Genomic DNA, 23,167 nt, shown 5'->3' with positions numbered 1-23,167 from the left:
CCTGATTCACTTTATGAAATGTTTTAATGTCAACAGTACTTGATATGAAACAGGTGAAAGGTCACCTACAAAAACAGCAGCATCTGAATAAGGATACAAAATACATTTGTCTAAGATGATTAAAAGAAAACATACAATATGTATCACAATTAACAGTTCAGAATAAATTTAAAATCAGACTCGTGCACAGGGAAGGCACAGAATGACCTGTTCCCCAAAACATGCAAAACCTCAGCATCCTTTAAATAACAGCAAATGTTTGAAACACAAACAGTACGTACAGATGAACATTAGCATGGAGTAAGACACGGTGGCCTCCAACACAAAGAGCCTGAAACAGGGCATTTCACACCCCAAAACAAAAGATGAGCACAAATAAGATCAGCATCACATAATCGTTACTTAATTGACTGTGCAAAATGTAATAATTGCTTTCTCCCGAACACTGGCAAGCAAAATTACCTCTCTGATACATGCAGCCTCCTCGTTATTGACATCTGCCTGCCCACTCTGACACAAAGACACAAACACACTCACGCAGCAGCAGGATATTGGGCTTCTTTGTTGCTGAGCAGAGACATTTATTAGAGTTTTGGAGGGAGGCCCCAGTTCTGATGTTGCAGTGCCTGTGAAAAAACACACACACAGCGGGGCACTGCAAACTCAGGCAGTCATGCCTCCCATGCTAATTTAGCACTGTTCTCTGCACTGGGCCTACTCCAAGATCCACAGAGTACCCCTTGAACCAACAAACAGGAGAGTTTGCACGCACACACACACTCAGTGACACACACATCCCCTTGCATTATGTGTTTCTTCTAAACTACCTCTACTTTATACTCCTCAGGAGTATAACCTCGAAAGAAACAAAAAAAAAAGAAAAGAAAAATTCAGCATCCCAGTAGATCTAAAGTTCGTCAAGCTTTAACATGGATAACCACATTTGAATAGTTGTTTTGTGGATATTAAATCTGCTTGTTTTTGTACATTTTGTTAAAAATCAGTTGTCCCACGCAGACCAGGCCCCATTTGGTCTCATACAGTCCAGTGCAAATGTTTTAGGCACGTAATTATTATTTAAAAACATCAGCCGCAGGAGATTACATTACAACAGATACAGTTAGGCCTTTCATGATAACGGTATCAAGTTATTGTACAAGAAATTATCACAACCATTTTGCCATCAACCATCAAATGAGCCAGTATGTTTTTTTTTTTTTCTCTTTGTTTTTTTTTCCAATGCAATGTCTCAACTTTTAATACTTCAGGATATTCATTGTTCTATAAAAAAAAAAGTATAAGTGCGTTATTAGGCTTTTGTCATTTGAATTTGAAGTGGTCTAAAATTAATAATAGATTGTTGCAATAATTTTTTTAGTCCAATAAAAAAAAGAACATTGATGGGCACAATCAGCAATTAAAAATCACAAATTTTGTATTAATTTAATTTGTATTTATTTTGATATTAGAGTAAATAGAATTAAAGATCTATTTACAGGTGCCTAAAACATTTGTAAAACAGTACTGTAGCTGCATCCCTCTGGACAAATGGTCAAGCTGAGACTATACTGACCAAAAGAAACAAAAGATTTTAGATAATACGTGGATCCATGGGTCCCTCCTAACAGGTTAACTTACACCTTCTATACTCAACACGCTTGTCAGCAGATACAGTGTTAAAGGAGAATGCATTTGTTTGAGTTTTGGGGTATGTGTGTATGTGTGTGTGTGTGTGTGTGTGTGTGTGTGTGTGTGTGTGTGTGTGTGTGTGTGTGTGTGTGTGTGTGTGTGTGTGTGTGTGTGTGTGTGTGTGTGTGTGTGTGTGTGTGTGTATATAAAATTACTATTTTAATAAGGCAAATAAAATCAATACATTTCCAAAGGTAAAGAAGTGCTATATAACTGATCATAGAAAACACCCACATACCGTACAACCTACTTTTACCAACTGATTTGATCACAAACACTCAGAAGTAAAGAGGATTGAGAATGGGCATGTGTAATTTCCATACAGCCTGTAGAAGTCTATGGTTGTTTAGTATTTACGACTCTGTGCTTCTGCTGTCGACCTCTGAGAAGTCGCTCTCCTCACCGCTACTGCAGGATGGATCCATAGCTCCACTGCTTGTTGGAGAACTGCTGATCAGCATGGGGAGCGTCTGGAAAACACAAAGGATCAAAAAGGTCTGGAACAGGTAGGACTTTTGCAACAGGTTCAATAACGATGATGCTGAACTATCGAAAATGTTTGAATATCAATCTAAACCCACTAGCGGTGGAAATCACAGGGCATCTAACAATACAAGATCAAGCTACAGTATCCACAATAATGATGATATCATGATGCTGTGCTTCTGTGATACTCAGTATATCACAAGAAAATTCATGAATATTCTTTGATCGTGATAATGTGATAATATACACCATAGGAGACTCACCCTGTTCTCATGGCTGTTCATTAGGTCCTGAATTTCAGTGTGCCAGCCCAAGATCTCTGCCAGCTTTCTGACTGAGTGCACCAGATCTCCCAGCTCCAAGTAGTCTCTTCTCCTCAGTGGCTTACGCTCAAATGGGCCCACTGCGTGCCGGTTCAGCAGCAGCCGGGGCACCGTGGATTTAACCGTGTTCACCAAGCTGGCAAAAGGCTCAATCTGGCAGAGATAAGAAGGGCATCTTAAGATTTTCCATATAATATAATTTAACATGTAATATACTTTACACACCAAACGTGTGCTGAGCAACTTGCAATGCAAGAGAAACAGAAAGAACTTTTTCAATTAAATAAAATAAGAATTTAAAAATACAATGAGCGGTTTACATACACTTCATAATCCGGTTACTGCAATACATCACAGTTTGTAGGTCAATAATCTGACCAGTAATAACTCAAACTCAAAATGAATTTAATGTAAACGTCATGTAAAATAGGTATTAAAAAATAAGTAAATAAATAAATAAATAAATAAAAAACCCACACACATTGAGCCACAATACGAACATGCATTAACTAAAAGAATGAGGTTATTTGTATTCTTCAGTTTTAGTTTTGTTCCGAATTTTTTTTGTTGCTGTTTCACGGGCGTTGTATTAAAGGCTACTTGCTTATTCTTAGAGTGAGACATCCAAGAATACTTTTTAACATTTAACAATACATATGCACAAAGGAATACAATTACTGAGCTAAAATAAAACTCTATACCAGATTTCTTAATCTGATTAGCATAGTATGCTGTTTACTTTAGGATTAGGCAGAATAACAGCAATACTGTAAACCACACTATTACCTGTATGATGTGCCAAACTTCAGTTGTATGGTTTAAACAGGCAGAAATAGCTCATTAATTCTTGTACATTTAAGACTGCCTCAGAATTGGGGAAACTTACTAAATTTGATGTGGCTCAGGCTTGTGCTTAGGTTTAAGCAGTCTCTTCTAAAGTTGTGTGATTTGAGCCTCATTTAACAGTAACGTGGACACACAGACGGTGGTATTAGAGGTTAGCCTGTTATCTAAAGTTTTCTAGTAAGCTAACTAAGGCACAATTATCATCAGTACTCAGGTTAGTTAGTCCTGGAGTAGTTTTAGTCACAGTGGTAAACAGAATGTTAGCCATCATGCTAGCTAAAGCAAGTCTTTTAGATTGGCTGTGCTAAACAGGTTTTAATTGTCAGATTGATGGTTGAACATTTACAAAAAATGACTGACTTAAACGTGTGTGCAGTGTTCACTTAGTCTGTAAATAAAATTAACTTTGTATCTGATTGTTTCAGTTTAAAAACAACCAAAAGGTTGATAGTACAGTAGCCACATAAAGACAGGACTTTAGCAGCTTATGCAAATCCCTGTCCCCAGTAAAGTTGATACGATCTAACAGTATGAAATAAATGAATACTGCCCAAACCTAGTTTATATGACTGCTTAAATTACCAGACAACTGCAAAAATCGGATTTTAAACAGATTATTGAGTGCATGTGAACACACTTAAAAGAAGCAGTTTGTTTTACAGTTTGAAACCCTGCAATACTATAAGTCTGTAGAAGGATCATTCTCTAGGTGATTTAGAGGAAAGAAGGATACAAGAGGCTACAAACAGATTTCAGAGGTCTCCGTATTCTGACCTGTAAAGATGTTCCCATGATTATGAGCAGATCTGCTTTAGGGAAATCCTGGGCATGCTGAAAGTATGTTTCAGGTAGATCTTCTCCAAAAAACACAACACTCGGTTTGACTGTGGCTGAACAAAATGAGCATGTAGGGATGTTGTCACTCATGATGGCCTCCTGAAATACAAATGAAACCAGAATAAAGCTGGATAATCCTGATTGTTTAGCAGAAGTCGTGGCTCATCACTACTGCTCTTTACCTTGGCTTCTTCAGAAGGAAACGGTGTATAGCACAGGTAACAGGAGGCTGTCGCAAAACTTCCATGAGCTTCCACCAGCTTATCATCTGGGATACCACACACTGACAAAAGAGTATGTGAAATCAATAACTTACAAACAAGCTTTAAATATATGTAATAATGCAAGCTACTTACATTATAATATAATAACCTTGTATTATGAGATCACACTGTAGTTTTGTTATTACTGTTTATTGTTAAAGGAGAAATGTGGTGTGAATTGGACTTGGGTTGTAGTGAAACATAATAACGTTTAAATACTGTCAAATAGCAACCCTCTATTCACCCCCTGCATTCCAAATTACAGTGCTTTTAAACGATGTTCCCCATGGACTTGCTAGAGATTGGGGCATAGCATTGCCCATGCTAAAAAAAATACTATTTTTACACCATTAACAAGCTTAAAGTGTAATTCACTGGAAGAATCCTGAGGGCCCTGAAATTTAAAACGAGGCACTGAGAACTTTGTATAAACAGTCTTTTTAAATAAATTACCTGCGTACTTTCATACAGTACCTTGAGGTAGTTCTCTGGGTGCCACCATCTTGTAATTAAATTGCGATAAGTCGAACAAAGAGTGAAAACGAATAGGTAAGACAGGAGAAGAGATTGCAAAATTAATTTTGTGGAAATTCCAGGTGTTGCTGAAAATATATCTATAATATTTATGCATTTCCAATCCAGAGAACTACCTCCAAATTATTTTAATCGCTACTACTACTACTACTACTACTACTACTACTAAAGTTTGAAGCCATTTCAAGCTTGTTAGTGGTATAAAAATAGGCATTTCTTTGCATGGGCAGTATCATGCCCCTATCGCTAGCATTGTAACCCATGAAGTCCATTTTACACTTATACTTTAAGATTTTAGGATAAAGAAATAAACTGATTTGTTTGACTATTGAGTGAAGAGAAAGAGGTTACATAGTTCTATTCTGTTAGACTCCAAAGCGCTGGCCTTTTTGTCTAAGAAGCTATGGTGTTGTTGATGCTAGGTAAGGTGTGTATGTGACAAAAATACCTGAGGAGCTCAGAATGCCATCATGCAATACTGACACTCTTAGAATGTCTCTCAGCCAATCAGACCATGGGATTTGAACTAACCTTGATGTAATAATAGATAAACTTTTAAAAGGTGGATAAACTCCTATTAAAGTAGTTTTACTTAATACACTCAACTACATAACTTTTTTGGGGTATTTTTTTGTACATTTTTGTGTATCTGGGAGTTGTTCTTTACATGTTCTTTGTTGTTAGAATTTCACAAATTAAATTAAATATTCTTCATTGACTTCCATTGAATGTTAAGAAGGGCTGGTATTTTTAAGACACAAAAATTAACCATGTATTGGAATTTCTCTATTAAAATCTATTCAACATACTTTTCTCCAGGCCGTCGATGTTCTGTGTGTACATGCGAAGCAGCAGACCTTTCTGATGCAGCATACGGATAAAGTAATGGATGTAATTGGGACGATGGCGGCCAGGATACAGCTCCTTGGCCAATGAGAAGAAAGGACGAGGGTCATCAGAGAAGTAGTCAATGTTAAATACAGCTTCGGGGTAGGGCACGTTGTATTTTTCCAGGTTTGCATACAGGCCTGTTCCTGGTGTCCTGTTTGGAAAACATATACAACTTTATTTGAACAAAGGTTACCACAAGAATTCTGTAATATATTTATCTGGAATTAATAATCTGGAATAACTGTACTGGCCTGCATGAAATATAAATACTTTACATTGGATATGAGATGAAAAATTAAAAAATAAAAAACTGAAGTTTTTATCCACATTGCTTGGAACAAATTCTGGAACTCTCACCTAAAGTCTGGGATGCCACTGGCTGTGCTGATTCCAGCCCCAGCCACCACTACAACATTGCGCAGGCGCCCCAGCTTCATCAGCCGGCCCACAGTCTCCAGAGCCCCCCGAGGGGCTGAGCGGCCCGAGGCTCGTACTGAAGAACTGGAGGAGCCGGAGAGACCATGCTTTGTGTTCCCTGATGAGCTCTCACTGTTATCACTGCCCACCTTTGACAGCTTTCCTTTCCTGCATATGGAGTAAAGCAAATGAGGAAACAAACAAGCATTAGAAAGGCTTAGGGTCAAGAATAATTAATAATGCCTGTCCTGATAACCAGCTGTCATCATCAGCTCACTGTACGTCTGAAAGTTTTAATGTAATCTAGGCTGTGGCATTTGAAAAAACTGGTCATGACTGAAGACCAAGGACACATTCATACTGTAGGCAAATTTGTTTCTCTGGCGTGATGACTGTTCTTACTGTTATTTGCAAATGATCAGATCGGATTTGCATGTTAGTACATCACAAATCTCTGTGGGTTGATGTAGTAATGACACAGGTGTCAAGCACCATTCTGGTGGTGTGCCTTTTATACACGGAATAAAGACAAATAAAGAGAGAGAGATGGAAATGTGTTGTGAGATACACAAAATTTTAGATTTGAGCGACCAGAGCGTCCAGACATTACAAGCACAAATGCAGTTTAGGCTGTCCAGACTATGTCAAAAATCAGAAGTGCTGGAAGTCTGAACACAGCCTTAATTTTCCTAGAAAGGAATTAAGCCTAGTTCCGAACTACAAAGCATTTTAAATGAAAATTCTGCATTTAATTAAAATATAGTCCAGGATTAGATTCAATTATTCATTCAAAAACATTTTTTTTTATAATGAATAGATTACTAATAAAAGGATTCAAATAAAACTTTTTACCGTTTACGGTTACGTTCTAGAGATACTAAATTTTGTTTATGATAGCAATTAACACTTACAGCCACGGTATTTAAGAGTAAAGCATCAGAGATAGATACAGATTCTCACCGTGCCAGTGAGGCCTGTTGTTCACTGACTCTCATGAGGCTGAGGTCACTGAGTAGAACAGAGTCTGCGGGTCTTCCTTGCTGAGGTGTGACTGAGTCCTGTGAGCTGATGGAGCTGCGCGTCACTCTGGCAAAGCCGGGCTGAGTGCTTCGCCTTTCCCGGCTCAACCTCGCCTTGCTCATGCCTGCACCTGCACTGTTAAATAATATAAAATCAGCAATATATATAATCATCAATATAATTACAGCTGTAATCTTGCTCTATTTAGAACACAAATTTTAACATTTAAATGTTAATGGAAGTCTTAGGAAGGCCTCAGTCTGTAAGGCCATAGAGTGTAACAATTTGTAGCATTCAAATTTTTCTTTTACAAAATGTTTCACAAATCCAAAATTCTATGCATTATAAACTCATCACACATTATCATCAAAAAGTTTTTTTTTATCTGAGATGCCTGTGAACCTTGTATTTGAGCTTACATTACAGTCTCCCTATTTTGTCTCAAAACTAATAAACAGACATGGACAGACTGGCACTTGATAAAAGGACATGCTTTTCCTTTTAATACTAGTATTTAAGAAAAGAATACATTTGGATGATCGTTACTTGTTAAACTATTCTTTTTTTTTTTTTTTTTGGTGCAACAGGTCCTTCGCCTTGGCTCTGTACTATTTGAGATCCACAAAGTTTTCCCTGCCATATTTAAACGGCCGTTAAAATGAAATCACAGTGCGGCTCTTTTGTCTCTCTCTCCTTTGGTCGGAGAAAAGCTTGAAATGTTTTAAAACTGTCACCTCTCAAACAAAAGCTAATGGCTGTAATATATTTAGTGCTCCCCCTCTGTTCGGCAGCTATGCTAATACACCCCACAGCTGTGGCAGCTTTACTGCCCAGAGAAGGGGAAAGGAAGAGAGAGAGAGGGGAGGGGTGTTTAAAAGAAAGGTGGGGTTTGGGGGGGCTTCAGGATTGACTGTGTGTCAACAAACCCAGCTGGAATAGAAAGAAGGAAGCCCCTTAAAAAGGCCCCTCAACCACCCCCCTCAAAAAGGAGGGAAAGTGAACAGAGATAGATGATTCAGAGGTAAATTTCAATAAAGCTGAGACAAGGGGTGGGGGAGCGCTGCCAAAAGTCTTCTAAACAGTTTTCTACAGCCTCTGATATGTGTGGATGAAAGACGTTTGCTGACCAACGAAGACGAAGGAGGGGAGGGAGAATAAGGCGTGGGCAAAAACAGAGAAGATAGAGGAGAGGGGAAACAAAAGAGATACATCCAATAAAACAAAGCCTGCGTCACAGCACACAAGCGTGATAAGGCAGGCCTTTCAGTGAGGGACCTTATCACCGGCTGGAGAGGCACCATAATCACATTCAGACAGACAATGAACGCCGTTCCACTGAAGTGATAAACCCATCTTCTATGGCCTGAGAGAAAGCAGCTGAACAAGACTGTGTAAAAACCCGCAAACCTAGAACATGAAGTGATTCTTAAAAAAAGGCATCTTGAGATCTTCTGACTGAAACCAGGATACAGTAGGTGATGCAAAAACAAAAGGCAGACCAACTCTTTAGATGCATCTAGAAATATTCCATAAGCTTAAATCTCCCCATCTTCATTACTTTAATGCGCGTTTCTGAAGAGCTATTAAAAACTACAGGGGGTAGGAGTTCACTGCCTTTGTCTCCTGTCCACCTATAGAGACACTGCTGAGCAGGACCAATACATCACAGCGGAGCTTAATAACAGCCCATGCAGATGGCACAGAGCAGTCCACCACAACATTAACACCATTAACCACCAAAGGTGGGAAACACATTGAAAAACTTGAAATGAATGTGCTGGCATGCAGCATAAATAGAGAAATCTTTATTAAAATTATTAGTTACAAATTAAGCCTATAGAAAGGAAAATATAGTTTAGGACCAGGATTATTCTATGTGTAATACAGTCAGGTGGGACCATAGTTATACATTATGCTCTCTTTAAAGTCCAAAAATGAATATTTAGAAAGTGTGGACATTGCAGGGCATCAACACTGCGCTTCAAATGTTTCAATAAAAATATTGATATTTGACACCACATAAGGCTGCGTCCATATTCATATCAGATTCTGTGCTTAACGTTGAGCATAACTGAACCTTTCAAACTTCATTTACACAATGTGTTACACAAAAAGTGAGAGACTCTCTCAGGTTGAGTAGAAGAAAGCTTGTAAGAATCCAGGACTCAATAAAATGTATCTACTAGCACAACAGATAGCCAAAAAGCTACCTCACAGAAAGCTAACAAGTGGTAATGAACAACTGATGCCAAAGATATGTTGTAATAGTTTTAGAAAAAGGACTTAAATGTTTTCAAATACAAATTCATGAATAATCATGAATAATAGTTATGGTATGGTTTTATCACCCAACACTCTTTAAATTAACGGTTATATACTCAGACCTGTATCCAAAAATCCAAGAACCTATTAATCCAATCCGAACCGATGGTTCAGTAATAAAAATCAGGTTTTATAAATGTTTCCTTAATCTTTAAAAGTTAAATAACTCTAACTTAAGCCAACGGTTGTATTCCCACTCATTAATTTCTCTAGAACTCTTTATTGTTTGTTTGTGAGATGTTAGGTTTGGTAGGGTTCAACATGAAAGGAGTAAGGGCTGATTTGTATCTGCTCAGTGATCCAGCGGTGGAGCCAGCAGTGGAAGGAGTTCAGAGACAGAGCTGTCTGCAGCTGAAAGAGACTTTACTGGGCACGGGCACGCATAATTGATATGTGCGAAATGAAAAACGTCTAAATACTATAAAAAGTTGTTTTCAAACTCAAGATCAGGGTTAAATACTTCCAGGCATTTGCTTGGCTGTTAATACGTTATTAATATGTGGTGGCAAATAGTATCTCTATTGAAACACAGATGCACTGAACTCCATTGCCCCCTTCCCCTTAATTTGCCATACCAAATTTTGAACCACAATTCAAATCAATATAGATTCATTTAGTAGTATTTGTCTTTACATTTTACACAAGTTCTGTTCAGATATGAACATAATTTTCAGAGAACAAATATGAGTGTACCAGAAACCCTCAACCTACTGTTATCTAAACATACACTTGCCTGTGATTCTCACACACTACCACACAACTTGAGTGTCAGAAAAGACCCTGAAAAGAGCTTTAAATGTATTATTTAAAAAATTCAGAATATTTTTTTCCACTCCAAAACTAACTGTCGCTGCATCTGGAACGGAAGACCCACTAAATCAAGTGAGATATAAGTTTACTCAGTGAGACAATGTTTAACTACTCAGTTGTTTAACTACTCTAGTAGGTTTTAGTAACACTGAATGTTAATGAATGTTACTTATTGCTAAGGTTTTGGAAGTGCTGGGCTAGTGCATTCAAGGTGAAATTTAAGGTTGAAAAGTAAAACAGAAAAAAAGTGCAACTTAAGCTCGTCTTTCACGAGGAATCACATCACTAATCCAGACCCACCTCATCCACAACTAAAGTAAGAGGTTAGCAGACAGAGGGCAGACTTTAGCTCCAAAGGCCTTCACCTCAAAGCTCCAGTCATGTAAGCAGCATGTGTTTGACGTATGCTGCCCCCTATGCAAGTTCTGGCCCCTGAGCTACAGTCACCATGGTGACCACTTCAGCTCCAAAAGGTCTCTTCTCCTCTTTATCCTCTGCTGGACTAATGACATGTCACTTAGTGTCGGCTCTTTGTTGGATTCTCATATGATACAATGGCACTAATTTGGGTTTAATGTATTGTTTGTTCAGGGAGTGTGTAAGTGTGTCTGAGAGAGAGCGAGCACCTGACCAACATCAATACACTGGATTAAAGCAAAGCACTGAGACAAAAGTGACAATCGATAGATGCTGATTTATAATATGTACAATACAGGTGCTTGGTTTTCAACACAGGAAAAAAAAATTAAGGCAGGTGCAGCAGATCTGAACTGGGGCTATACACTATTACAAATAAAGATGTTTTCATTGGTTCTTTGACAGATGAAAAAAAGAACTATTTTTGTTTCCATAAAGAACTACGTTTGTAATACCTATGGGTCAGAGTGGCGAACCTGTTGAAAATTCGGTAAACTGTTATTAGGTCTTTACCAGAATACAGTGTGTTTGGCCCTCAAAACTAAATAATGAATGAATGCTTAATTATTTTGGTAGTCAATTAATCTGATAGTTACATTGCTTACAAATAAAAGAAAAGAGCTAAATTTGGGCAGATATTTAAATGTGTAAATTACTATTTATTGTAAATTTACTATTATTAAATGTAATCTTATGTTTGTGTACTTTTGGAGACCAATTTGAGCATAAACTGTGTAAGTAAGCCCATTTCCCGGGTCTAAAAACAGTGGTTGTTGGAGTGTGCATTATGGTTTCATACACGATATTGCTATCATTTTTTAAACAATAAAAATACATTTGTGTCGAGATAATTGTTGTACTCTGATTTGGAAGCAGTCCAATTTTGCATTAGTTTTGCTATTTACTGTAAAGCTTTAAGAATATGTTTTGGATAACTGGTGACATTTCCAGTTCATACGCCTGCAATAAATATTTAAAATGAATGTCTTCGTAAGTTACTGTTGTTTACAAAATCGACAAAAAATTATACTTAAAGTTGCATTCAACATTTTGTTCAAGCAGAATATCTTTACAATTAAATATTTGTCATTGTTTTCTCACATTTCCAATAATATTATAAAACAAATATCTAAAAAGTACCTTTATGTTTAAGAGTGTAACATTGTTTTCAATAGATAGCAACTAATCAACAGATTTAACATCTCAAAAACAATTATGTCTAAATTCCCCAAATAGTCCTTCTCATGAAATCAACTACTGTAGTGTTCATTTTTTACATCCACAGTTTGTATAATCTCCACTAAAAACATGACATGCTTCAGAACAGCTGCTGATGAGTCGTAAGGCACCATGCCCAGTGCCAAGTGTCGTCCAAAGAGATAAATATATAAACCCAATTGTGTTCTTTGAACTGACTGGCGTTGTGATGAAGAACTAGCATTCATCCATAGAATAGGAACCTGCCCTTATGCATGCATTGTGGTTGAACGCAATCAAGTACTCACATCCTCACAGCAAATGTTTCACCACCTTAAACCAAAAGAAGAGGAGTGTGCTGCAGCAGAAACTTCCATCTGATTCAACTGATTCCAAAAGAAGCATTGAACACACAAGTGAGTACAAAACTTTAAACATTAGGGTCACATTTAAAGACCCAGATTAAACATAAATCTAAATAGATTTATACAACAGAACTGCAGTTTTGTCCAAATCTGTCTGCAAAACCAGCCTCGGAGTTCTGCTGAATACTAATTAAAGGCTGCCATCTAGTGCCAGAAGTCAATTACAGCAAAGCCTAGCCTCTGAGCAAAACAACTACAGAGAAGAAAGAAGATGATTTTACATTCTTAATCTAAAATAAAACATTTCTTGCTTCAATCCCTAGTTTTTGCTAATTATGGTAGACAAATCAGCACTTAATGGCAATGCTAATAATATTGAAAAGGTGTAGAAAGAACAAATAAAAATGAATTTAAGAGGAAATCAAAACAATAACAGTCAAAATCTTGTGCCATCAAGCAAGAATAGTAGCTTCACTTAGCAAAATTAAAGCTGATTGACTACATTAATACTAAATTAAATAACATTGACTGATATGTATGTTTTGTGCTGCATTAAAGGGGCAACGTGTAATTAATGACAGTGGTCCAATAAAAAAAATTAAGTTGTCTGCCCTGTCTCCTTCTACCCAGCTGCAAAGCCCACACAGGTTGAGGACACTTAACCTTCACAAACAAGTGCAAAAACCTTCGCAATGTCAGACTCTTTAAGACATATTTGAGTAGCATTTGTACTGTTTACATTCATATTGAAATGATACTGTATTGACCAAAATGAAGAAAGATTGGTACATTAATTTTGGCCATATGGTCCAGCAGTAACCTGTATCGAGTAGAACAAAGTATATATATTGCTAGTGAACAAGTAAAACTATGGTGTTAAATGCAATGCAGTTGAAAAAAAAAACTTCTAGTGTAGTGAATACTTTGAGATACTAGCAAGATAACTCTGTACTGTTTTACTAAAAAGGGTTTTTGACTGTAAGTAAATTGAACTAAATCTTCTCTTTCAATGATAAACTGTTGTTTAAAAAAAACAACAACAAAAGAAAACAGATAAGCTATGAGTTTTTAAGTTATTTAACAGCCAAATGTGATCCCGGTTCTTTTACACGGTAGTCGTGCTCTCGTTTGTATGTGTAACTGCAGCCTGGAAAACCAATGGGCATGGTGAATGGGTGGGGATACTGTCAATAATTTTGTGCATCAGCCCATGATACAACAGAGCTCAACTGTCAATCATTTTGTGCACTGGCCAATCAAAACTGTGAAGTACCTGTCTGTCATTTTGTGCATTAGCCGATTGTTTGAAGGAATTTGGAAGAAGTATTTCTCATGTAAGCAGAAAAGATTCACAGTATCCCCACCTATTTGCCACGCCCATTGGTTCTCCGGCCTGCAGTTACAGTTAGCACTAGACTCCACCCTCAGATTAAATTTGAAAAAGGCTAAAAAAAAATGGGAGGGGTAGTTTGGGAGGGGCACTGGGTAATGTATGGGTTTAGAGGTGGGGCTGCAGGAAGAGCTGATTGGCTGAGCTGCAGCAATAGCAGCGATGTGCCTCTAATAGCGGTAAGATGCAGATGGTTGTGGACGTCAGCAGGGGGGCGGGATTATTGATTGATTGATTGATTTGCATATTGTGATGCATTAACCTCACCTATAGCACAGCTGAGCCTGAGAGGCAGAAATTACCACAATAAAAGCGTTTTTAAAGGTTAGGAAAAGTTAATGAACATTTTAAGAATGACTGGTACGTTTAATCACTTCAAAATAAACACGTTTCAGTTATTCATGGAAAAACATATATAGTGTGGGGTTTAGTGGCTATTTAATGACTGCTACTTTAAGTTAGGTTAGTAGCTAGCCTCATTATGTTTACTCACACATAGCCTTCAACATGAACAGCCTTTTAGATAACGCTCAGACTCAATGTTATGCAATTATTATCGTGTTTTACAGTTGTGAAAACAGTAAACTACCTGCTTCAGTGGCTGAGCCGTCAATGCAGAGAAAGAGAGAGACAGAGAGAGAGAGAGAGAGAAAGGAAATAAAAACAGCAGCAGCGGCGGCGACTCTTCTCCTGAAACCCCGCAGTGACACCCAGGCGCTCCGCTCACTCTCAGGTAGCCGGACACGGTGAGGGCAGGGCCCGAGCACAGTTTAAACAGCAGCGGCGGAGCTCCTCACCTCCTCAGCTCAAAACAACCGAGCAGACAGACGGGAAACACGTCATTCTCCTCATAAGCGCGGGAAACCACGCCGCCCCCAAAACTCCACCGCGCCCCCCTCCGCAGGATCCTAGCAAAGGCCCAGAGCGAAGCTTCCCAAACCAAAAAATACACCTGATAACCTGCACAGTGAATACTGTGCATAAAACAAACCCAATAACCCACAGCACGTGCCTTAGCGGGGTCATCAACCTATCTATCACGTGATATATTTTGTTTTAGACTACTATATAAAAGCATAGGCTAGGCCAATAAACACAAACTAGCCTGGTTATATTTTGTTATTTAGGCAACTTCTTATTAAGGTGTTTTTATTTTCTGTGGCATTTTGGATCCTTGAAACTTTATATCATTACTTTATTACAGTGAGGATTAATGAATCACACCTCTGTGGATTTGAAATGAAGCAGAAACTCATAAAATATCCAGGAGGTGTCATCAGATTTAAAAAAAGAAATCTGGTGTGAAATTGACTTAGGATGTAGTGAAACATCATGAACACAAATGTTTTTTTGTCGAATAGCCCACGTCCATTCTTCCTAGCATTTCAAAATACAGCGCTTTTAACCAATGCTCCCAACAGGCTTACAATACATAGTGTTGCCCATACAAAGAAATGGCATTTTTTTTCACCATTAACAAACTCAAAGTAGCTCCACACTTCATTGGTAGAACTCTGAGGGCCCCAGACGTCTCAAGTCTCCCGGAACTCGTGGGAGTCTACTGCATATCAATAACGGCTCCCTGATGCCCGCAAGTCAGATAAAATCTCTAGCACGCGCATACAGATGACAGATTTTTTTCCCCAATCACGTGTGTGAAAGAGAAAGAGAGGGCAAGAAAGACACTCCTCTCCTGTGCATATACATTAAGCACATGAAAAACAGAGGGTTCTGATTGGCCTGTTCACTGTGAGTCAGCCAATCAGTTTTTAGTAGAGTGGGCAGTGTTCATGGCTCCCTCCATTAAAACTCATTTCACCTCTGACTACTCTAAAGTATATCCATGTCTGGTAAAAGTAAAAAACAAGGAAAGTCTTGCCCGTTGTACAGTTTGTAATAGTGATTTTAGCATATAGATATATATGTGGTACAATGTGGTCCATGGGCTGATGTGGTCCAAGTCCAGGTCTGGGAGTACTTCCCTGCAACTGGAGCTCTGACATTTAAAGCGAGACAGTGAGAACATTAAAAGTTCACAGGTAGTGAGAGACACAGTTTTTACCAAGAGTACATTCAGGTAGTTCTCTGGCCACCGCTATCTTGAAATTAAGTTACAATAAGGTCAGATTCAGGATTCCGTTTATGGATACAGGCAGACAGACACAAACAAATGATCCACACCTGTATCACTCTTGACTTTCAATGCTGGTGTTCTTTAGAATTTTAGAACAATTTTAGAACATCTGTTATACCAGCACCCTTATGATAAATCATTTACTGTAATCATTTTTTTGGTATTTACACAATTGTCAAGTTCCAACCTTTACCCATAAGAGTTTAAAAGGTCAGCTCAGTTACTCAGACTTCCTTATCTGTTTGTAAGACAGGGTGTACTGGCATGTTTTTATGTAGGCTACCATATTAGCTGCCAAAACTCCAAATGCCAAGAAAGGAGTGGTAGTAAACGACAGATGGCCAATATATATTTCTTGTGCAGGTGGTGTGGTGTATGATACTTTAGTGTATAGTGCAGTAAAACCTACAGTCAGCAATCAGCTGAAATTATGTGTGTTAACTATACAGAAACACATTTGCAGACATCCCAAGTTGCAAAAGTTGATTTCAGGGAGGTTACCCTACCACTACCTACCCAGCCAAGCCAGCTTTCAGTGAAAAAGGGGTTTATGATGTATCTGCATAATGCAGGATGAATATTGCAAAGAGACAAATAGAAAAAGGACACAAAATATTTATCTCTGTCAGCATTGCACCTTTCTGCTGGAGGGTGCAGTGCTGTTCAACACTGTAAAATGCAAAAAATATGTTTAAACAAAAACAGAACACCTCTAAGAAGAAAACGTCCTTTATATGGAACATAGTTAGCTGTTTTGAGCTTTATCATAAATGTCACCCAAATGTTAATAAGGAATACGCATAGGATGCAGCCATTCATATTCAGTTCTAATGTTTATGCATGCAAAGTACACTGACTGACGTTTCTACACATGTACCATGTCAGGATTTATCTTAAACCATTAAAGGTTGAAATTATACATTTATACTATTATTAAAAATAACTTTTTAAAGAAATTTGTCTTGTTGACCTAATTGCTTTATTCACTGCCATTGGCAAACACTGTCAAGTCAAGTGATGTCAAGTATATTTACAAAGCAAATATAACAATGGGCGTTGCCAGATTTACAGATCTGTCTGAACCCTTGATGAGCAAACCAGAAGCAACAGTAAACAGACAAGTAAACATTCCCTCTAAGCATATGAACAATCAAGAAAAAAAGGGTCACATGGGTCAAACAGGCATATATAGCATATCTTAAAGCAGGCGAACCATACAACGCACAAACCATAAAACTTAAATCAGCTGGCACACCAAACAGCACATCTTACAGCAGGCACACCACCTATTACATCCTGAATCAGCTGACCAGCAAACCAACCGGCACTTCACAAAGTTAGCTAAAAACTTGCAGCTTTACAAAGGGAAATAAATGCGTTAGCAGCTCATATGTGGAGCATCTTTTGCTTGAGTGGAGAGCAAACAGCTTGTCTGAAGTACACGCTCAGGTCTAGAAGGCACGTTCATACAACCATGAAAAAAATTAAATCTGAGCGACATTGAGCAAAAAAACAAATTTGAGTCCCTTTCAGCCCGGCAATGTGAATGTAGCCTTAAACCAACCAGGACACAAACCCGAACACCACCTGACTACAGCACACCAGCACACCAATCAACATATCTTAAAGCAACCATCAAATACATCTTTAAACAGTGGAAAAATATAATGTAGGACTACACCAACCTGAAGTAAATTGTAAAGGTTTGCATCTTTCAAAACAAAATAAATATAAAACAAAATAATTCTAATGAATTATGTTCAGATAAATCATCTTCAAAAGCCTCACAGAAATTATTACATTTTAAGTTAACTAAATTTAAGGACTGGGTAATGTGGAGTTTTGCTTTTTACAGTGTGTGTCTGTCCTGCTGGTACAAGTACACGCTGTAGTTTTGTAAGTATTACACGTCACTTCCTTTCCAATGTATCCACACTGGTACTCGGTCAAAGGAGCAAAGTAGGACGCCACGTAGCTACACATCATACAGATCCTGGACCTGCTGGAGTAGATGATCAGCCTGACAGGCCTCACACACACCATCAGGGCTCCTGCGGTGCGGCTGTTTAACCCGTTTCTGGAGCTGCGGACCGGGTTTTAAAGCGGTACGAAGTGAGAACAGCAGTGCTACAAGTTCAGCGGGCAGGAAAAACATCCATCACCACACGTAAGTAATGAAGCTACTAGCTAGCTAGCTCGCAGTTAGAGGTGGGTACCCCAGGTCCAGAAAGTAAAAATCCATCCCAGGATTTTGTACCAACTTCCAGAGCCGCCCAGGCAGTTGGTACAAAACCCTGGGATGGATTTTTACTTTCTGGACCTGAGTTACCCACCTCTACTTACAGTACACTCTGAGGTGTGTGATGATGGTCTGGCTGAGTTTTAGCTTGTTAAAGTTTACCTACTGTTTATTTTGCGCTTCTAACACTCTCCTATAATATCGATCTTATATTTACACAGCCCTGATCGATTTTCTCTGGGTAAATTAACTCTAAAACACTTATTTTAGTTAAGTTAACTAGTTGGGTTAGCTAAAGTTATGTTGGCCTGCTTTTTTGGCACAGGGCTTACAATACTGTTTCCACTAAACTCTTCCTTAGTTTATTTTTTTTAAACTGTGTTTTATGAAATCAACAAGTTCTTTACGCAGGAATCACTATATTAGTTTGGGTTTACTGTGAATTATTTATATGGCTTGTAGTCTGATGTTTTCGTCGTAAAATTACTTTCTAGTCTAAGCTAGATATGTTTACTGTAACTTAGCTAAATCTAGATTTTCCCTTTTTCTTGTAGCCTTAAAACAACTTGTTGACTTAGTTAAACTAGCTAATTAACTTAAGCTTACTTAACTAAGTTTTTTGCAAGTAGCCTGTTGTTCTTGCTGTAAATTGGTGATTATTGTAGTTTACAGATAATGTACAAATAATGACATGTCCTTGTAGCCTGATGTTATTTCTGTAAAATTGACTAACTACTATGCTCCTTTTAGCTAAAACTAACTAACGTTAACTTTGTCTTGCAGTTAAATGATATTCATCTGTACATAAGATTTAAATATATGTAATTAAATTTACAGACGATTCTGTACTGAGCTAAATAGTTCTGTGGTGAACCTTGTTTAGTAATTAAGCTATATTTCCAGCTGCTCTAGCTAACTAGTTGACTTATCTAGGCTTGCTAGCTAGTTAACTAACGAGGTGAGCTAGCGCTAGTCATAAATGCCTACGTGTAACTGCTCTTAGCCGAGTTGTTCTAAAATGCCCTCTGGCAGTCCCAGTTACCCCTCACAGTCACACACTGGAATGTCTGGAAGTCTATTCTCAACACTTGAAATAAACAAACTGAGCTAATTCATTTTTTTCATTGTTAAGACCTCTTAAGATCTCTTTTTTATTTTGTATATTTTATCATTGGAATATCTCATCTATTACTTTGAGATTATTTTGATATACTGTCTGATTATTCTGAGATACTAACGTTATCTGATTATTTGAGATACCATCTCAATATTAAGGGGTTTTGTCATTATTTGGAGGTACTATCTCATTACTGATCTACTACATCACAATTTGGTATTTTAAGTCATTCTTGTGACATACCATCTCATTGTTTTGAGACACAATCTTACGCTTCCTTGATACCATCACATTCTTTGAGGTACTATTTTATTGATGAGATAAAATGTGATTATTTTGAGTTCATATCTAACTATATTCTTAATTTTCTCATTACTGAGCTACTATATAACAAATGTGATGAGTTAAGTTCTTTTTGTGAGATACCATCTCATTATTTTGAAATATTGTCTTATACTTGATTGATACCATCACATTTTTTGAGGTACCGTTTTATTGATAAGGTTTTTGAGTTCATGTCTAACTATTAAGATACTTTTTCTTTGTTATGAGATGTTGTTTAATTATTTTAAGATATTAAGTGATTATCTTTGTTGCTACATCAGTATTTGATTTCTCATTTATCTTTTTTTTTATTATATCATTTTATTCTTTCAGAATTAGTTTTTATTTAAAGTGTTATAAATTGGCTTCCATCGGAGTGGGTGTGAGCTAACCAAAATGTCTTTTAAAGTACTAGGCTAGTATCAGTTGTTGTCTGAAAATAAAGAAATAGTATCTCATTGTTTTAGCACTTTATATCAGTTGTGTTTTGGTTATACATACAGTCCTGTCTGGTATTGTTGTAATGATGCATACTTCTGCAGATCACCTTATTTTTACAGTAAACAGTAGGTTATCAGTTGCAAGGTTACATATATTGCTTTTAAGGTAAACATTTCTAGTCAATGTGTGCTCAAATAGTGTACTGACTGGTTGCAAACTGGTCTTCCTCGTTTTTTGTTGATCTGTGCACACCCGAATACCTAATAGCGCTTTGGGTTTGTCTGTATGCTGTCACTTACCAGTCGCTCTCAGTCTTTTAAAAATATCTTCTGCTCCCCTCCCCCACAGAGAAACCATGAGTGAAGTGGACGAGCAACGACATGAAGTGCCTTCATATTTAAAGGATGAGCCTCCAGCAGGTAATGCACAAGAATAAGCAGTTTATTGGCAGGGGATGTTTATCAGTAATACCTGGAACATGTGAAAGCAGTACCAGTTCACATGGTGGTGCTCTTGTGTCATCCAGAAATGTCAGCTAGTTCTGAAATGTCTCTGCTGCTCACAGTTTCTCTACTCTGTAATTAGAGTCTCAGACTATAAGGTAGTTATTTTTCATTTTTTTCAACCCTGCTTGTAACAATGCAAAAGCAAAAAGAATCTTGTTTTCGGTAGCTGTTCCTCAGTTTCTAGGACAGTTTGTTGTAGATGTTCACTATACTTTTAGGCTTTAAAACCATATGTGTACCTGTAATTGGAATATTGTTAATTTGCCTTTTTTAAGGATGCACCAGATATTCAGCAACTACTTTTCTTAGCAAAAAAAATGCACTTTTGGTCTTTGTGCACAATATGTGGGGGGAAAAATAATAAACAATTTAATTGCATTTTTATAATACAATAAAATAGCTATTCATTTCTTTATTGATTGTTTACATTTGAGTTATGTTGTGCTGGTATGGTAAAATGTTTCATAGGTGGTTGAGTGAGCATCACAATAAACACTCTCTCTACTAGTTCAGATAGTATTAAAACCCAATATGTGTTTGTGGAAACTGGGTCCAGATGTGAATATTGAATTATATAGTATATAATGTACTACTAATTACAATACTGACTCCATAATAAGTTGTATGTTCTGAGGATGTTTTAAGTTCTTTTCTGCTTATGATAAGCAGTTAAGATAATTGTTACTTTCTGTCTTACAGATACCAATAAGGACCACCCCCAGCCTCAACCAGGCATGTTTTCCAGAGTAACTGGAGGTCTTTTCAGTGTCACCAAAGGGGCTGTTGGGGCCACTGTTGGAGGGGTGGCCTGGATTGGAGGGAAGAGCCTGGACATCACTAAAACTGCTGTCACATCTGTTGCTTCTGTTCCTGCCATGGGGGTAGGCTTAGTAAAAGGCAGCGTGTCTGCTGTGGCTGGTGGAGTGACTGCGGTTGGTTCAGCAGTTGCTAGTAAAGTCCCCATTGGAGGAGCCAAGAAAAAGGACAAGTCTGATTGAAGTGGTTAAATTGATTGGAGGTACTATCATCATCATTGACTTTACTGCGTGACCCGTTAGTGGGTTGATGGTTGGTTTCTTATTGTGCAACACATGTGCTGGGACCGAATCCATCTACTAGATCTGGTCTACAAGACAGTGACTTCAGTATGCTGGGAGCATTCATCTGCTCCTCAGAAGAGGACCTCTATTTTGTGTGTCATAAGTGATGTCTTGTGGGGTGTGACAAGGAGTGAATATCGTGTTCCAAGAAATGCCAAAGATGTTTTCCTTTTGTGAAGTATTAGTTCAGCGAGTGTAGAGGTTTGGAAATCTGTGTGAGGGACCACTGTTACACTGATGTCAGGTTCCGCCCAGCCACACTGCACCAGGCTTTGTGTCATTGACACTAAACTCAAGGAATTCACAAGGAATCCACTTGTAGCAGAGCCCTATGGCCAAATTAACGCAAGCAAAGTGTTGGATTAAGACAGACATCAGTTGGGTGCCCCTGAAGGTACTGTATGAGAAAATCTGACACTGTGGGGCTTTGATGGCACCGTTCCATCTGTTGGATTGATTTTGTTTGCGAGATTGCCGCCTCTGGGGTCCAAGCTGAGCCATGATGCCCTCTCACACAGCTTTGCTCATCACTCTCTCGCATCATCACCTGCAACCCAGAAAAATCCCTGAGCCTACAAACATACACACACTCACACTCAAACAGGCTATTGTGAATGTCTACTATGCAGTGAAACAGCAGCTGAAAAGTTTCATTTTTCCTATGAAAATCTAAATGCTGGTAGCTGTAAGAAAAACAAATGTTTTGTTTTTTTAGATGTTTTTCTTTGGAATTTAAAGCTATAGAAGGTTGAAGATAATGCCCAGAAAAACAGTGGATTGCTTGTTTGCTCAACCCGTGGAGTGAAGGCTCTCTGTAAGGGCTGATTTATTTGACTGTACCAGTGTTTTCTTCCTTGCAGAAACATTCCTAGTTGCCTTACATATTTTGTCTCACTTATTTAACATTTCAAATTTAGTTTTACAAGCCAATACCAGTTCCTGGTTTTATATTTTGATAAAGTATGAAAAAAACAGAGGCAGTATTTTTTTTCCAGTGTGTGTTCAGTATCTATTTTGCTACAGCCAAAGAAAGCAAATATGTAGTGTGAAATATTTCTTAAATGCATTAATATTGACCCTTTGTATGGTAAACTATGTATTCTCTCTTTGTTTTTACCAATATGTTTATTCTTTGTACACACAAATATGAAAGTCTGCGCTTGGAAATGTAATGTGAATTCAATAAATAAATAAAGAACATTCCAAAAATCTTGCTTGTGACCTCACTGTATGACTATTCTTAAGCTATTGGCCAACATATGTAGCTTTAAGAGGAATACATGGTGCAGAGCACATATCATCCTATTTAGAAATAATGTACCATTGAAACTGAAAAAACTGAAAGTTTGTCCTCCTCTACTGGTATACTTTTTTTTCTTTGGGCAGTTATACCAATTTTCAAAAAAAAACTGAAGGTATTGTTGTGAAAATGTAGAAAATTATTATTAAAGAAAAATGTGCCTAAAAATGATTATTTTGAGGAATTGTAACAAATATCA

General features: G+C 37.7%; 2 protein-coding genes across 5 annotated transcripts; one reads left to right on the top strand and one right to left on the bottom strand.

The window, feature by feature from the left end:
* Positions 1-18: 18 nt before the first annotated feature.
* si:dkey-103i16.6 (SIRT1 domain-containing protein) lies at positions 19-17,765 on the bottom strand. Of its 4 annotated transcripts, XM_049483281.1 has the most exons (9): positions 14,397-15,617; positions 12,361-12,438; positions 7,247-7,441; positions 6,227-6,454; positions 5,788-6,020; positions 4,364-4,464; positions 4,119-4,280; positions 2,439-2,651; positions 19-2,159 (listed from the first exon to the last, which is right to left on the bottom strand). In XM_049483281.1, the coding sequence occupies exons 3-9, from the start codon at positions 7,426-7,428 to the stop codon at positions 2,043-2,045; spliced, it is 1,236 nt and encodes a 411-aa protein (XP_049339238.1). In that variant the 5' UTR covers positions 7,429-7,441; positions 12,361-12,438; positions 14,397-15,617; the 3' UTR covers positions 19-2,042. The 4 variants fall into 4 exon arrangements, with proteins under 4 accessions (XP_049339238.1, XP_015461636.3, XP_049339239.1 ...); XM_015606150.3 differs by lacking the exons at positions 12,361-12,438; positions 14,397-15,617 and adding an exon at positions 17,627-17,765; XM_049483282.1 differs by lacking the exon at positions 12,361-12,438 and having other exon boundaries at positions 7,247-7,436.
* A 136-nt stretch (positions 17,766-17,901) lies between these two features.
* Positions 17,902-22,877, top strand: tmem263 (transmembrane protein 263). The gene is made up of 3 exons (XM_007250537.4): positions 17,902-18,108; positions 20,411-20,481; positions 21,268-22,877. Exons 2-3 carry the CDS (start codon positions 20,418-20,420, stop codon positions 21,564-21,566), a joined length of 363 nt encoding a protein of 120 aa, XP_007250599.1. The 5' UTR covers positions 17,902-18,108; positions 20,411-20,417; the 3' UTR covers positions 21,567-22,877.
* The last annotated feature ends 290 nt before the right edge of the window (positions 22,878-23,167 follow it).

This window comes from Astyanax mexicanus, chromosome 9 (assembly GCF_023375975.1).
Source record: "Astyanax mexicanus isolate ESR-SI-001 chromosome 9, AstMex3_surface, whole genome shotgun sequence".
Classification (NCBI taxonomy): Eukaryota; Metazoa; Chordata; class Actinopteri; order Characiformes; family Acestrorhamphidae; genus Astyanax; species Astyanax mexicanus.
Note: the sequence above shows the minus strand (reverse complement) of the source record. Positions and strands in the feature narration are given on the sequence as shown.